The following is an 18,022-nucleotide window of genomic DNA, read 5'->3' as shown; positions in this document are numbered from 1 at the left end:
GTACATGTACATATTGCTTTAATATAGGGTATATGAATATTTTAAATTGTGTGTTATCCTTTCCTGTAATTGGCGGCTCGTCCGCTGTTGGTTTGGTCAGTAAATATATATAAAACAGCGTGCAAGCATAAACAGGAATCCAGTGAACCCTTTTAAAACACCACAGAAACCCCGGAACTAAAGGAACCCTTCGAAGGAGGGAAATTATAAGAACCGAATAGTAAAACACTTCAAGAATAGAGACAATGCATAAAAAAGTTAGTGAAAAATAACATAAAATTGAAAGAGTAATTAAAGTCACCTGGAAATATAATTTTTATTTTTTCAAACATAAGAGTATACGTTTAGTAACAATAAAACTTTTTTTTTAGTAATTGTTTGTAACGATTTTTTTTTTTTCTTAAATAGATAAACTTGTTTTGGGGTAGACGCCGCCTACCCCTTTTGTGAGGTCAATCGAGGCAGACTTTGCCTTGATGCGTAGAGTAAACACGTCCAAGTCCAAGTCGTGAGTTTGTACGTATCGTTTTTTTCTTGTATTTTTCCGGAATTGCCGACCGTGTATTGCTGCTGCATGCAGCAAAACAACTAAAGATGGGGTCAGTCTGCATGACTGGTCAGACTCATATGAGCAATAGTGCCTATGTTGTCTCTAAAAAAGGGGGAGCACATACACCCTTTCTCAGAGCATCATTATCTAGCAATGAACAATGTAGGCCTACATTTATATAGAAGTATAACATGGTTTAAGTGTGACTAGTCGATACTAGCTCCCCGAGGTATTGGAAGTTGACAAACTAGTTCCCGAGACGACGCAGAGGGAACTAGTTTGTCAACTTCCAATACCGAGGGGAGCTAATCATCGACTAGTCACACGAATTAAACCATGTTATATTTGTTTTACTATACTTCATACATATTCAGTTACCGTTGCAAATAGAAGCAAGAGGAAATGACGACTAAAATAAAATGCATTCTGGATATTTTTGTTCATGAACTTTGTTAAATTTGAATTTCTGCACTTTATGAGCACAAAAACTGACTCTGATGAACACAAAAACTGACTGAATCTGTGATTCATTAATAGCAGACGGAAGGATACATAATGGATCTAGCTCAGTCCATTATTGTTCACGTATTAATGTTTCAGCTGTTATAAAATGTTCCACAATCGTAAAGCGCATGGCAAGTAGATAGTGCCCGGGGATGACGTCGCACAATGGCAACGCGCATGACAAGCTGTTACCAATAGTAAAGGCAGTGGACACAATTGGTAATTACTCAAAATAATTGTTAGGATAAAAACTTACTTGGTTACGAGTTATGGAGAGCTGTTATCGGTATAAAACATTGTGAGAAACGGCTCCTCGAAAGTAACACGTGTCCTTCAAATTACCAATATCCCAGTACTTCAAAGTACATACAACAGTTTTCGTTTTTATTCATGTCTTTCCATGAAGTGGGTAGAATACGTATGACACTCGAGTACAAAGCTTCGTCGAACTTGACGGTCACAGGGCTATACCCATCGCTATTGCCGGTGAACTGTCAAAAGAGCAATATAATTACTCGATTTAATTCCTACATTGTCAAATAAATCAGTTTGCAGTCGTTTAAAACAATTGAAGAATATTGCTCAATAAAGTGCTAGAATGCTAGGGGCTCCGACTTTAAGTTCCACAATAAAGGCAGTGGACACTATTGGTAATTACTCAGAATAATAATTATCATAAAACCTTACTTGGTAACGAGTATGGGGAGCTCTTGATAGTATAAAATATTGTGAGAAACGGCTCCCTCTGAAGTAACGTAGTTTTTGAGAAAGAAGTACTTTCGACGAACTTGATTTCGAGACCTCAGACAAACTCAGAATTAGATTTTGAGGTCTCGCAATCAAGCATCTGTGTTTTTTCTTTCATTATTATCTCACAACTTCGACAACCTTTGAGCTTAAATTTTCACAGGTTTGTTATTTTATGCACATTTTGAGATACACCAAGTGAGAAGACTGGTCTTTGACAATTACCAATAGTGCCCAGTGTCTTGAAGCAAGAATGCAAATTGTTGTTTCCTTGAGTTTTGAAGAAGTTTCTTTTCAAACGTTAAAACGTAGTATAATTTTCTAAATAACAGCAGGGACATTAATAAAATTAGTTGAAAAGAATCTTCAAGCGTCTTGAGTGTGCTTTTAGCAAATTGACGAAGGATTAAGTTGTGTAACTCATCATCGGGCCAATGATCTTATTATTTTAATTGACCTTGTTTTATAGTCTTGATTTGCAATTCTATTTGTTGTATTAGTCACCGATGGAGGGCGCACCATCGATAATTTTGGAGGGCGAACGTAGATAATTATCTGCACACGTTAGTCCTGGAAAAAAAACCGCCACACACCGGGGTCGGCCCAGGGAAGCTAAACGTACGCACCCATAGACTTTTTTGGAGGGCGTACCATGGTCTATTTTTAATTTTTGTTTTACCTCTTGGGGTGTTCCATCTTGTGCCTTTACATCGATCAAGGATAGACCATCAAGATACGCAACTGTGTACGTCATGACGTAGTAGGGTACGATGGTGTCAATATATCCTTTTGTGATCAGACCTGTGATGTACACGTAGTTATCATTGAAGTCAACTTGAATCCACGGAGAACCGTCGTTCCCTCCTGCACACCATGGCACTACTATTCAGAAGAAATGCATTTTATGGAAGGATTGATTCAGGGTGTTTCCCAAAATAGTCTAACTTGTACACTGTGCCGTAAAAAAAAAAAACAAGGTCGAAACATTTCATAACCTAAATTCTAACACACCTCTTGCTTGTTCTGTATTCTGGTTGGCTGAAACACGGTCACGTATAGGATGAACTAATATAGCTTATAACACACCTCTTGCTTTTTCTGTATTCTGGTTGGCTGAAACACGGTCACGTGGGATGTTTAATACAGTCTAGCGGGCACTAGTCTTTGAAAACAGTGCCAGGTTACAACTCTTGACTTGAACCGTGAATAGCAACTTCAAAACTTCCTTTCTTTTCCAGATTTCTGTTCTTATTTGACATTTTTGAGCGAGCTGTGTTTTAAAACACATATTGACTGGCATAATTCGGTAACTCATTGCAAGTCAGTATTATGTGTATAATAAATATTAGGCGAATTTTATAGGCTAAATATTTTAAAGCGAACAAATTGCATTGTGTTTGTGTACAAGACGAATGTTTACGTTTTGGTAAACACTAAGAAAATTACTAGGATTACAAAAAGTACAGCAGCTTTAGTTGCAATTAAATTTTGAGAAACTTTTTATTTCGAAGTACCGCTTATATGGCAAAGGCTAACACTTGTTATCCCCCAAAAACGTTAATATGCGAAGCGTAACCGCGGGGTAACCACTACTCTTCCACGATAAGTGTTGGGGTGACCGATGGATTTCACAAAGAGTTAAGACTAGTCCTATCTCGAGTTAGGACGAGTTTAGTAATTCGTCCTAACTTAGGACTAGCCATATATTTTTGATATCTGCTAGGACTAGTCCAAAGTTAGTACTTGTCCTAACTCTTTGTGAAATCGACCCCTTTACTCGTTTACGTGCACTCCCAGCCAAAGGAAAAAGACACTATGGTTAAGAATCTTGCTCAAAGATACAAGTGTCATTAACGGGGCCTCGAATCCACACTCTGCTGAGCAAAACACAAACGCTTAAGTCCGGTCATAATAAATAGCATCAAAAATTTTCAAAACAGACAAAAAAATGGCTAAATAAAAAAAATTAAAAAAATGTAAATTCGGTTTTAGTGACAACACACAACTAAGAAGACGTGACCGTTAAGATTCATTTCAACTTGAATCTATATGCAATAGAAAAGAGCTGGGCAGATTAAGTAAGGGGAACAAAAACAAGCCACATTGATGGCGCTGCCGCACGGACACAAAACACTGGCTCGATTGTACTGTTTTTTTTTTTTTCTCTCTCTTCAGATATCATCATAAACCACAAGGGAAACTGACTGGGTAAATTTTGAAATGTTTTTTAATTTTTTTTATCAAACTTGTTGGATATTTTTTTTAAAGACAGTGGACATTATTGGTAGTTGTCAAAGACTAGCCTTCACAGTTGGTGTATCTCAACATATGCATAAATTAACAAACCTGTGAAAATTTGAGCTCAATCGGTCATCGAACTTGCGAGATAATAATGATAGGAAAAACACCCTTGTCACTCGGAGTTGTGTGCGTTTAAATGGTTGATTTCGAGATCTCAAGTTCTGAATCTGAGGTCTCGTAATCAAATTCGTGGAAAATTACCAATAGTGTCCACTGCCTTTAATGTCTGAAGGAACTTACCGTAATAGTTAAGACGGGCCTGCTTCGGCGGATAGCTGGTAAACAATGTTGAATGGTACGATGAAGATGTAATGCTGTCATCGGGGACGTCTCCACTTCCCATGCCCAGGGGTTGGTATATGCCTTGGGAGCAATATAGGAAACAGTTAGTTAAAGGGAAGGTACACGTTTGGTAATTACTCAAAACAAATATTTACTTAAAAACTGACTTGGTAACAAGCATTGGAGAGCTGTTAATAGTATAAAACATTGTGAGAAATGGCTCCCTCTGAAGTAGCATAGATTTTGAGAAAGAGGTAATATCTCACTAAAATAATAAAATACTTCTAGCTAAAAGTCGTTTATTCCTATCTGAAAAACATACACATTTGTCTAACAAGGGTGTTTTCTCTCATCATTTTCTCGCAACTTTGATAACCATTTTAGCTTAAATTTTTCACAGGCATGTTACTTTATGTTTACGTTGGGATACACCAAGTGAAAAGACTGGTCTTTGACAATTACCGAACGTGTACCTTCCCTTTAACAGGCCCGTTTCTTTATAAATGTTGTTTAAAAGCGTTCCCAGGCATACGCATTGATTGATAGATAAAACAAAGAAAGTAGTGGTAGCACTCAAGACCCACTTATAAATAAATTTAAAATTATGGTGGTTAGCAGCGTTATTCTACAGACTAAACGAATAATGTTTTTTTTCTTCAAGTTCTCTTCATTAAAGTTTGGCGGCTTAGCCCCTCAAAAAAGGTTAAATATTGTGCACTTTCCTTAAAAGTGTCAAACTTGGCACATGGTCAAATTTGTCGTCCCATCACTAAAATCTAGACATCAATATTAAGTCCAAACATGAAGTTCTTGAAAATGTGTTTCTTAAACTTTGAAAACCCAAAAGAAAAATTACCGAGATTTCACCGGGATTCCGGTGGGAAAAACGTACAGGTTTGGCAGGATTTTGCGGTATACCAACGCGATGGTGGGAATCCCGGCGGGATTTCGATGCGATTCTGCCAGCGTCTTGGCAGGATTCCATCCAGCGGGACTTTTGCGGAATCCCTGCTGGATTTTGATGGAATCGCGAGCAATCCAGCCGGAACCCCGGTTAATTCTACCGGATCCAGGCTAAACCGGATGTCCAACCAACCAGGATTCCTGCTTTGTTCATCCACAATCCCGCCAAAAAACCCAACGTGGTTTGGTTTTAAATTCAACATGTTTCAGTTGAATGACATCGTAAGTAAGGTGCACAACAACTTTATTTTACATAGAATGGAAATTTGTCCACATCAAAACAAAAAAGTCGTTCTTCTGTATATTAAAGCAGACTTATTATCGCTTGTAACAGTTGTACCTTCTTGATGATTTGTACTACTAGAACTACAACACATTTCATAAATGATAGTAACAAATTCATAGCTTCTCAAATCATCAAGATTCAGACAATTTCCACCACTGCACGCTGGAATACAGGCACCAAGCCAGATCTGTTTTTGCTTCATCTGCCTACTAGGGAACCAAACTCATGTGCTATACATTCCTGACAAGTTTCTTAGATCACAACCTAGTCTTGGTGCAAGACGTTTCTCGTTTCCCTTTCACGCACACCGCAGACAATTCACCGACAGCGCCCGCATCGCAACTCACCTGACTCAGTCCACTCATCCACACCGCCCCGTGAGTCGGTGTTGGTGAATTGGCCGCGGTGTGCGTGAAAGGACAACAACCCCACCAATCCCTTTATCCAGCTCTTGTGGCGCCAACCAATGTTAAACCAGTAAAAACAGTCTTTAAAAACAAACTGGGACAAATTGGCTCGATGTTAGAGCATGATGTAGTGTAGCGACCAAGGATTCCATCCGTAAGGCTACCATGAGAGTCATCATGTATCGAGCGTGGATTCCAAAGATCTGGCGAAAGGCAACAGTGATCGATTTGCCTAAACCTAACTAGGCGAAGGATGATCCCAGAAGCTACCATCTCATCTTTCTAATTTGTACCCCCATCAAGTTCCTTGAACGCAAGAAACAGCAAGCCCAAAAACCTTATCATCTATTCTATGAATGCATTACTTGCACTTGATGAAAGCCATACAGCCAAACCAGACCATAAAATACTAGAACGTGATGAGTACGTGGACAGATCAGTGGCAAAAAGCGTGGTCTTAAAGACACTGGACACTTTGGTAATTGTCAAAGACCAGTCTTCACACTTGTTGTATCTCAACATATGCACAAAGTAACAAACCTGTAAAAATTGAACTCACTCGGTCGTCGAAGTTGCGAGATGAAACAAAAAAACTTGTCACACGAGGTTGTGTGGTTTCGGATGCTTGATTTCGAGACCTCAAAATCAAGTTCTGAGGTCTTAAAATCAAATTCGCGGAAAATAAATTCTTTCATGAAAACTACGTTACTTCAGAGGGAGCTCAGTTTCTTACAATTGATAATATCATCAGCTCCCCATTGCTTGTTACCAATTAAGGTTTTATGCTCCTTTGAGTAATTGCCAATATTCCACTGCCTTTAATCGTCAGCGTTATCCAGAACCAAAAGGTTTGATAGAGAATGGATAGATATTTTTATTTTTTATTTTTTGGCGGGGGGAGGGGTGAGAGCACCCTCTGCCCCACATCGGGTCACGGTGTTCCATAGGGGAATGCATAACTGCCTTATAACACGGGGTACTTTCGACCCAAAATGGTACCTTCACTTCCACCATTCCCATCCGAGCTCGTAGTTTCTGTTTCGATACTTCCTGCATGGGCAATTTCCCCCGATGTGACCCGCTTCGATGGACACCCAGTTCGAAGCTTCTCCATGGCTGATTTCACCCAGTGGTATTTGTTATAGGGCTGACCGGGATCCGGCTCGGGTACTGGACCGTAGTAAGACGACATCTGACGGCTCTCAACGATGCAAATGCAAGCTATAAAATAAAACAAATGGGGAGATAGTTATTATTTTGTAATCGTGCAATATGAGCACGAAACACCTCTTTTTGATGTAGGTGTTCGTTCAATAAGAGTCCTTCTTGGTTCTGGATTGTACGTGTTTAGCCAACAGCCAAACACCAACCAAGGCGTATCTTCCAGCAAGCAGTGATCACCCTCTTCCACTCTAAACCCAGAGCTCTCTTCAACAGCTACATGAGCGGAATGTTTTCAACGGAATTGGTATTTTAACTTGTTTATAATGCACTTGTTCACAATTTTAATGTAATTTTGATATGTGTACACTTCTGAATTTTTCGTAAGTATCGATTAAAAAAACAGGCCCCAACCTGAAGGTTTTGCACAACTAAAAATACTTCTGCCGTTGACGGCGCGCGTCAAAGGACAATGCCGCTCAAGTCATGTCTGGGAGTTTGCTTTGCTTTATATCCACGCTGCAACAAAGCGGCTTTACAAATTGGAGCTCCCAACTATGACGTTTTAAGAGTGATTACGTAACTGGGCTTTTCGCAAATCTCTCAGAAAAGCGCTGGATAAGGGCATTCGAAATGATTATTTTTTTACACAATTTAAATCTGTTTATAATCATATTATGACCGATTTCCTTAATATTCATTGAAAACATTTTAAGTCAAATTCAGCAAAGTTAGCGACTTGACATTTTCGTTCGAGAAGGTCTTTCAAATGAGCAGAAGTTTACCGCATTACCTGTGAATGCAGAATAAAATGGTGATGTCGGATGAAATCGGGCGTGACATTCCTACTAGACTAGACTCAAATAGCATCGAGCGCACGGAATGGGGGAGATTATGAGCAGTCAGCCGTTATCAAGCACTCCAACATTATGGAGCACCGAGTAGACTGGGGTGCTGCTAAATTCATCCCATCTAGGCATGGCACTCGAGACGGATCAGAAAGGCCATTGAGATCTACAATCACGACACGGTTCCTCAAGACATTATGCTTCCAAATCAGTGACATTTGGCTCCCACTCCTCCCCCTGACCACCAAAGGATCTCTTATATCCAAAGTCACATCCCTCTACCACTTAGATTTGGGTTATACCCTCAATCTCATTTTGGTTCCTCTAAAGTACATAGGAAAACCACTTTAGTTATTATTGACGGTGTAATTGAGTTATTTTGTTCATGGTGAAGAAAACAACAACAACGTATAGCCCCCTTAAAATGTTAGGTGAATAAGAAAACAATTAAAAGGTAAAACTGTATAATAAAAAAATAAAATACTATTCCATTCCGACCAAAAACATTTTATTTCCCTCTTGTTTCCCCAAATACACACAAAATCCGAACAAATATTATTATTCTGTGACCTCTTAATACTATTTTTGGATTTTGTGAAGGAAATTTTGTCATGTTTTTTTTCTTCCTTTTTATAGGTTATGCTTTCCTCTTCGATATAAACTTTCCTTTCCTCAAGATATGTTTTTCTTCGAGATTCCTCGAGATACGCTTCCCTTAACTCAGTAAACGCTTTCAAGACCTCAAGATGTGTTTTTTGTTCCCTGAAGATATGCTTTATAGTTGGATCAAGTTACGCTTAGATCTCTCAAGCTACGCTTTCGTTCCCCCGAAATACGTTCAGAATGGATGAATGAACAATTTATAATCCGCTTCCTCATATATTTTAAGGAACAAAATAAAACTTAACAGAGGAATGAAATTGACAACTCGGAAAATAAATAAGAGTAGGAAAGAACATGACGTTATTCAGAGGGGAAAATATTTCTTTTATCCTTTACAAATTCTCTCACATTACCAAAAGTAGAACATGGTCGTCGCAGAAACCGTCGGAAGGATGTTACGCAACGATCGCAGTGCAACTGTATATAACGCCACGATCGCAGTGCAACTGGATATAACGCCACGATCGCAGTGCAACTGGATATAACGCCACGATCGCAGTGCAACTGGATATAACGCCACGATCGCAGTGCAACTGGATATAACGCACGACTGCAGCGCAACTGGATATAACGCCACGATCGCAGTGCAACTGATTTTGGCAACGCAAAGATTAGCCTTAAGGCCGAGTTATAAGGCCGAGTTATAGTCGGTCGCGCGATGGTCGGGCGTCGGAAATCTTGACGCGCGACCATCGCGCGACCGACTATAAACCGGCCTTTAGGCTACACGTTCATCATTCATCTTCGGGTCTATTGTGCCTTTCTATTTTTTTTCTCGTAGTCCAACCATATTTTGGGGGTAGTTTCTTTGTTTATATGTAGACTTGATTCTATAGAAATGTATATAAACAGAGCACCAGTCTACTGACAACAGTGCACGACAATGGGCCGAAAAAATAAAAACTAGCAATTACTTATCAAGTTAAAGGTCCAGCATTAGCAAGAATACTAAAAAGTAAAAGATCAGGCATGAACATTTTGTTCGCGGGATTACCTTTCACTTATAGACATAAATAAAAACGACATTGTACTACATACTGATAGCAATTACTTGTATTTTTACAAGCTACTGTATGAGGAGCTTGAGATTTTACTTACACAACAGTGTTGCATGGCTCGGTATCGGGTCAGTATTAAAGTGTTATTTTTCCCTTGGTCTAATGATCCAGCTATAAATGTTACTTATAAATTTGTTGTGTGTTTTAACTGCTCTAAAAGTACCAATCTCTGGAGCTCTGGTGTGGAGAGGCTGGCTGTTTCGTCATCATAGCCACTGCCGCCATAAAAAACTTGACTAAGTGGAAACTGTCCCGCCTGCATTTCAGTTAATCGCTATTGAACTGCGAGTCCATTTCGCTCGCGAGAGTCCCTAAAGCATTGCTTTTACCTATTATAGTTCGACCAATTACTAGCAATATTACGGCTTACCTTTATTTATAAGGATTTAAGTAAAAGGCTAGTAAAAGCAAATGCTAGTTTTTATTTATTCGGCCCAATGTCATGTCAGTTTTTGCAGCTTTGAGAAGCGTACACGCTTGACCGCTGTGGGTTTAAAAATGGCAATTTCGGGATACTTTGATGATTGTTGAAACGTATCCATGCTTTTAACATAATATGAAAACAAAAGTTTACCAAGGCGTTCATATCAGATTGCACAAACTTAACAAATGACTGCCCCAAAATAAAAATGAATGACTTAACACACGCCTCAAAAAAACAAATTTGAATGCTGTTTTGTTGAATTCTTAAATATTGAATGATTTTATTCAAATCGAGTGACGCGACAGTATTGTGACTAACGACCCTTTTCAATAGCATTTGTTTTCGCGCGACATTTAAAAGCGTGGCTGTATTGGCTACTCATTTGCCGAAATTGACAGATACAATTAACCTATATTACATTCTCGGTTACTTAGATAAGGCAAAAAAAGTATTTGTGTCAAATCCACCAGTTTGTTAGCATGAAATATTCATGAAATCAAAATTCGGAAGAAAAAAAGGGGAAAAAGAACCGAAAATAAAAAGTAAAATTAAAAACGCGACCGAGATTTTGTTACTTTTACGGTCGGTCGGAATAGGGCAATCCAGAAATTTTTTTTAGGCCTAAGTATGCGCTGCCCTGGACAACAGATACATTCTTAAAGGCACCTGGAAATAGGATTTTTTTTTCTTTTCAACATAAGAGTATATGTTTATTAACAATAAAACAATTTTTTTAGTAATTGTTTGTCACGATTTATATGTTAAAAAATTAATTAAGTGACTGGGGGGTTGACTCCGCCTACCCCTTTTGTGACGTAGGAAAAGGAAGACTTTGCCTCGATCAAACATAGACCCCCCTCGATGCGTAGATAAACACACGTGCAAAAGTACATGTAATTCTAAGACTTGAGTTTGTACGCTGCGAAAACGGTTTTTTCTGGCATTTTTCCGGCAATGCCGACCAGGTGTATTGCTGCTGGATGCAGCAAAACAACTAAAGATTGGGGTCAGTCTTCATCTGTTTCCTGCAGATCCCAAGTATAGGCGGTTGTGGGCTGCGAAAGTCAGATTAACTAGAGCAAAGTGGTCCGGTCCGACGTCTTTTTCAGCGCTGTAGCGAACACTTATAGAGCCGTCGTGCTTCGAATCCTGGATACACAACTCATTTGACATGACGAGAAGAGCCATTCTTAAACACGACGCCGTCCCAACAATTTTTCTAGCTAGTGGGAAGTCGAAGAAGGTATCTGAAAGACGTGGCGAACTCAGAGGAGCATTTGCTAAACGTGAAAAAATTCGGGTAAGTTTGAACTTTGAGGGTATGTTTTTAGCTTTTGCCAAATGACACGATTTTTTGTTGGTACCGCATGCGATTCACCGTGCGCGCAGGTCCTATGTGACCGTCCGCCCATTATACAGCAGCCATAGTGCGTGCGTGCAGTCTGCTCCGTGGCTGTATTTCTATAATAATACGTAGGCAGACCCACATCTTACAACCCATTTGGTCACTAAAAAGTCGCATAGTTAAATAAAAATAGCAGCAATAGCTTTTGTAAAAACCACTAGGCGTTCAACATGCTCAAGTTTCAATGTACGTATGTGTGTAAAATCGTGTCTAAATTTGTTTTGATGTGCCATGTTCCCAGACGTAATGTACGGGGGCCCGACTACAAATTTTCTCTCCAAATATCGCGCCTTGAAATACGTCACGAACAGCGCCCTCACGGGTCGGGGCCTACTCGTAAATTTGTAAATACAATCAAAACTAAGATTTTTAAACCTTAGTTAATTTTTTATTCACATTCCTCTCATAAAAACACATATTTTAGTGACAAAAGCTTTATTTAAAAAAAATACCACTTCCAGGTGACTTTAACGTTTCCATTGTGTAAAATTATCTGCTGAGTTAAGCGGGTGGATGGTTTCTCCGGCTAACCGCGACGCAATTTAATTACGTTTCAACCAGTGAACAAAGCTTTAAAAATTATTCAATTCACTGTCAAGGTGGAGCAAGGTTAAGCATAACTTCAAATTGTTCCCACTGTGTAAATTTCTTTGCAGAGTTAAACCGGTGGATGGTTTCTATGGAGAACCGCGACGCTTTTAAATTACATTTCAACGAGGAAACAAAGCTCAACGTTATTCATCACTGTCAAGGTGAAGCCCTTGGCTGACGCTGTTAAAGGGACATTACAGAATTGGTTTTTGCTAACAAAACAGTTGTTGGCAGTGTATGCAGCTTATGTAATAAGCACCATTAACATTAACTGACAAACCTGTAGAAGTTTGAGATTGATCGGCCTTCTGGGTCACGAGAGAATAGTGAAAAACCCATTTCAAATTTTGCATTGCATCGATGCCAAAATAAAAATGAAAAAAATGAAACTCCAAACGCGAAGTTAGATTATTTATTTCTCATCACATATGACATTTCATGAAAGAAATATTTCGAGGGATGTTTTCAACTATCATCATCATTACACAGTGTAAATATTATGTAAATCTGTGATCTTCACGATTTTTGTTTCTTACCAACGTTCAAACACCTTTTTAAAGGGAAACAATAAGTTTTTTGAAAACAAATTAATGAAAACAATTAATAACACAGGGTGGTTCCAGCTTTTTATCAAATGTTGATAATACGTTGATAACAAGGAGGGTAAGTCAAGCATTTGTATCAAGTTTCATTCATTTTTATCTTTTTAGTTACACCACAAAAGGAAAGTCCATCACTTTTATCAAATTTGGGTCAAAAAATAGAGGAAAACCTTAGGGTAGTGTCCAGCAAGCTTGGGTAAAAAAAAAATGAGAAAAAAACATTATGGTACGCTAGCATATCGCCATAAAACGTGTACACGATGCTCCGTAAGGCCGTGTACAAAATAACTGCATAGGAAATTCCAAATATCCTGGGACAAAACGGAATTAGTTCGAATTAGGGGAATGGAAAAACGAGGAGGAAATGAGACAGTAAGTCCAGAATCGTTAGCAAATTTGAGTTAAAAATAGAGGGAGAAGAACCAGCATTATTATCGATTAGGGTAAAAAATAACATATGGAAAAACACAAGCGGTAAGACCGGCATTTTTATAAAAACATTTTTTTTTTTCAAATCTTGAAAAACAAGGGTCGGCCTATACACTGCAGTTTGTTCAACGTTTTGGCTCAAATAATATCAAAATGCCGGACTTCCCTGGCGATTTTCAAGTTTATGTCAAAATATAATAAAATATGCTAGACTTACTTTACCCCTCCGAATTGTTCAAGTCTTGGCCCGAATCGGATTTTAAAAGATGGACTTTGGATACACCCCTTGCGATTTTTTTCCAAACTGGATAAAAATGTTGGACTTACCCCGTTGTGATTCTTTTAATGTTAGGCCAAAATGTAATAACAATGCCAATAAATCTACCACATACAGTTTCAAAGTTTATGTGCTAACATTTGAAACGATTAAATCAAATTTCTAAACACAGACCGTAGCTTTTTATAACAGTCGATCTCAAACTCTTTTCATAGACCAACGCGACCGATCCAGTGAAATATCCACAACACATGCTTCACTTGACATTGCTTATATCGCTATGTAATCTGCTGTGTCGCTTATGTAAAACTTATCGGTAATGAGGAACGGTAGAGAGCTGTTGATGGGATTCGAACCCTTGACCCTCACAATTCTAGAGCAGTGTCTCACCAACTAAACTACCGCGATTGCCCGGTAGCTAGAGGCAGTTCGAATCCATGTTTTTGCAGCGGGTACCGCAGCGATATAATATATGTTAAATTTGCATCAGGGATAAAGAATATTATTTGTTATCCCCGATGCAAATTTAACATCTTGGCCCAATTTCATAGAGCTGCTTAAGCACAAAATTTTGATTAAGCGAAAAAATCCTTGCTTATTAAAATCAGATTACCGGCCAAGAGTCCACTCAATTGTAAACAACAGCTAAATACCAGTCACAAGCAATGTATATGGCATACAAATTTGGCAAGTAACATGTGTAAAATAAGCGAGCTATTTTCGTGCGTAAGCAAATTTTTGCTTAAGCAGCTCTATGAAATTGGCCCCTGATAAAAGACGTTCAGGCATATAGTGTTGGGATACACAAAGCGGGAATACAGGGCCCAATTTCATAGTGCTTAACGGTCGATTTTGTGCTCAATGGGCGTACCTGGCAATTTTTCCATCTCGTGGCCTTGCTTCAGATTTTTAGTTTTTTTTGCTTAAAGCGGTAAGCTATAGCCAAAAGGGTCATTGAAGCCCCAATTTTCTACTAAAGCACCTTCGTACGCATGCAAATGAAATTGGCTGCTCATTTGCCAATTTTGACCGAGAAAACCTTAAAAGCAAATTTAATATTATGCATCTCCTTATCACAAAATTTGGCCATTATGGAGGGAATTCAGTCGATATTATGACAAGAACATGGTCACTGTAACCTCTCCAATTACTCCACGGCCATCAAAACACTGATGACACAATCAATACAATGGCACACACTATTAACATTATAGCGATCGCTAGTCGTAGAAATAATTTATGGCACTAAAGCAACAAGTTGATAATGCGTTGCCGTCCCATAATGCGATTTACCCATTACTAAAAGTACTCTAGAACCGGACGCATTATTTGCAAAGGCTCATTAAACATGATCACCAGAGGTAGATTCAATTCTTAGATAAACTCGTTTTTGAATAATATTATATAGACAGAGCCCTTATGCAAGTGTGATGAAAAATTGATCTCAGCCAAATTAGTGTCTGATCTCATGTGCGGTGTAAAACCTCTCGGATATAGGAATTTGTGTATATATATTACAAAATATGGAAGAGTGAAGTGAAGACAAATCAAGAGATAAGACCAAGTTTAACCACAAAAACCCATTTTGATAATATTCGATATAATAATAGGGGAGACAATTATTTAAATGGACACAAGTTTGCAGGAAAAAAAGGAAAGGCCGGAACGCGCCCTGGATGTTCAAAAAGCTTTGGGTTTTGTCTTGTGAAAGAAAGTTTTCTGGCCGAGTATATAGGCGGACCGCATATTATAGTCAGGCTGTTATATGGTTTGAAAATGTGGTTTTAGAATGGATTCTCCATCAGTTTTACCAATTTCTTGGTAATTGACAGAGTTTCAAGGTCAACTTGACCAAGACAATAGGCCAGCCCCCCTTCCCACACCCCCATCCTGAAACGGGTAAATTCTGCGACATATGTTAGTTTCTTTCGTTCATCTGAGCGCTTGGAGACTTACTTTTGAGGTTTATAAGGCGCTATCAGTTGTTACTGTCATTTTTTACATGTCACCGTGAACAACATCTAAGCAGTTTTGAATGGTTATTTAAAGGCATTGTACACCCCTTCGGATTTTTTCCGGTTGTTTTTTTATCCTATATGTTAATATCTATAGTTGTATAACAATAAAATTAACCTGATGTGAAAATGTAATTTCCATTTTTTTGACATCGACGAATGTCAACGTATAATTACCGCTGGGGAGAGTCCCTATAGGAATACAGTCTGAGAAGCATTCCGCGGTAACACTTCTGAGATTCAAAACTTGGGAAATAAGAGGTGATGTCTTTGTCAATAAGCGTCATACTTCTAATAACAGAATTTTTCTTTAAGTTGCACTAGAGTGTCCAAATGTATAGGTGTGGAAAATGATTCCCTTTTTTTATAAAAAGGCCTCTACATTGATGAATAAACTAAACGAATAAACTAATCCTTGAGAAAACTAATCATTTCCAATATCCATTGTCTTTGCCACGAAAGCTGCTTAACCGATAATTGCATTCAATTAGTGTCGAGGTAAATGGAAGATGTGTCCCAACACAAGAACAACTCATGGTCATTACTAATCAGTAACACTAACAGCACCGTAATCGATAACCCTTCACACAACGTTTCCATTACATTGATTTTTACGATCAGTCATACATTGTACAAGGGCATACAGTCAACACCTTAAAGGAAAATATACCTGTTTTTTTGTTAACCGTTTGACTATTTTCATCGTTTATAAGTACAGATTCATACATTATAACTATAACACGTGCATTTCAAAACGTGGTCGCGTTTTAGTGATTTATATGCCGAAAATCCAGAACGATAATGTCCACTCATTGAAAAATAGCCTCCCAGCAACCCTAAGATTCGATTTTTAAATACTGCAGAGTGGCTTCACAAAATAGGCACTACTTTGCCTCAAATAAACTCAATTGGTCGTCAAAGTTGCGAGAGAATAATGAAAGAAAAATCACCATTGTCTCATAAGTTATGTGCTTTTAGATGCTTGAATTCGAGACCAAAGCTGAGGTCTCGAATTTGATTCAAATATTTTAGTGAGAAATTACGTCTTTTGCAAAAACTATACTTTCCATCAGAGGGACCCGTTTATGACAATTTTGTATACCATTAACACATCTTTAAGCAAAGTGGTCAGTGCCTTTAATGTCATTATATATAGGTTTTTTTTAATAATAAAAACTGCACTTACTTGCAGCGTTTTCTTGTTTGAAACAAAATCGAAAATTTTAAAATATTGACAAATAGCCCCTTATCTGTACATAATCTATCTCGATCATCTTAAAACTGTTTTTTTTTACCCATTTAGAACATGGTAAAATTATACCATTTGGCATCTCCGAGGAGCTTTAATTTTGAAGGCCGACATTATCTTGTGATATTTGGGGAGTATGGTAATACTATAAACGCCTTACGATGCGTATTTATGATTTTAAAAAGGTTCCGTGATACACTTGAAAGCATCGAAGGATACACATGATAGGGGCCTATACGCACAAAGAGACCGGCTGGGTAAAATGCAAGAGAGTTGCTCTGGTGACATAAACGGGGGGTGAAAACAAAAATGTAGCTCTTTCAATCGTAGGAGTTGAACAAGAAATAATGTTTTACTAACTTACCTGTAAGTAAAACCACTACACACGACGTCAACACGAGGATGAAACTATGTACAGTGAACATTTTTTCTAGCCACCTTCTCTCTGAAGAACCGGCCTGCTGTTAAAACCTAAAAGTCACTCATTGGTGTAACCGTTTGAATAGGCCTACCGTCAGATAGAAGGTATTCCGGTGGTATCTACGAGAAACAAACGCAGGTATGGCTCCAAAAACCTGCTGCGTGCATCAGTGATTAAACAGAGGACACACTGATTGGAGGGGGCTCGTCACGTGTGACCCACCTCTAGGATCTGCATTAATATTTCGCCATCGTGACGTCATCAGTTTTTACACAACACATAAGCGCTTCAATTCACCGTAATGCTGCACCCTGATTGTATCGATAATATTATCAAGACAGATACCTTGATCGCCTGTAACACTGTCTACAGCACAATAAGGTCGCGGTTTGTGTCAAAAAAACGTTGAATACCATTCTCGATTTTGCGAGGTGACGGCGAGGATACCAACCCATTCCCTGGGCGCAGCAATCGCGACCGAACACCAACCATAATGCATTCTATCTCAATTTTTATAACGTTCGAGGTGAAAATTGATACCAACATATTACTTCGAATGGAGTCCTTTCTCAAACCAGCAAACACCATGAACAGCTGCATTGTTTCTCAATGAGAAGTCCGTTAATGTTGTTATTAGTTTTAGTATTTACCAATACCCTACATATCAATGAATTATGACTAGTTGTTACTTCTGTGGCGTTTAGTAAAGAAATCATCGTTTTTATTATTTTCGGCCTATCTACACAACGCAAAAAAATAAGTATTATTATGAAAATAACAACAATCGGTTTACATTCGCTTTTCACATCCGAAAAGCTTCTTAGGGTGCTCCAACTTCA

At 38.5% G+C, this 18,022-nt stretch overlaps 1 protein-coding gene across 2 annotated transcripts; it reads right to left on the bottom strand.

Annotated features, from left to right (window-relative positions):
• Positions 1 to 856: 856 nt before the first annotated feature.
• On the bottom strand, positions 857 to 17,187 carry LOC139935193 (discoidin, CUB and LCCL domain-containing protein 2-like). Of its 2 annotated transcripts, none has more exons than XM_071929667.1 (5): positions 17,127 to 17,187; positions 7,040 to 7,261; positions 4,343 to 4,465; positions 2,481 to 2,683; positions 857 to 1,545 (listed from the first exon to the last, which is right to left on the bottom strand). In XM_071929667.1, exons 1-5 carry the CDS (start codon positions 17,185 to 17,187, stop codon positions 1,393 to 1,395), a joined length of 762 nt encoding a protein of 253 aa, XP_071785768.1. In that variant the 3' UTR covers positions 857 to 1,392. The 2 variants fall into 2 exon arrangements, with proteins under 2 accessions (XP_071785768.1, XP_071785770.1); XM_071929669.1 differs by lacking the exon at positions 17,127 to 17,187 and adding an exon at positions 9,061 to 9,140.
• Between the last annotated feature and the right edge of the window lie 835 nt (positions 17,188 to 18,022).

This window comes from Asterias amurensis, chromosome 3 (genome assembly GCF_032118995.1).
Source record: "Asterias amurensis chromosome 3, ASM3211899v1".
Classification (NCBI taxonomy): domain Eukaryota; kingdom Metazoa; phylum Echinodermata; class Asteroidea; order Forcipulatida; family Asteriidae; genus Asterias; species Asterias amurensis.
The sequence above is the reverse complement of the archived record's forward strand: the minus strand, read 5'-3'. Positions and strand labels throughout refer to the sequence as shown.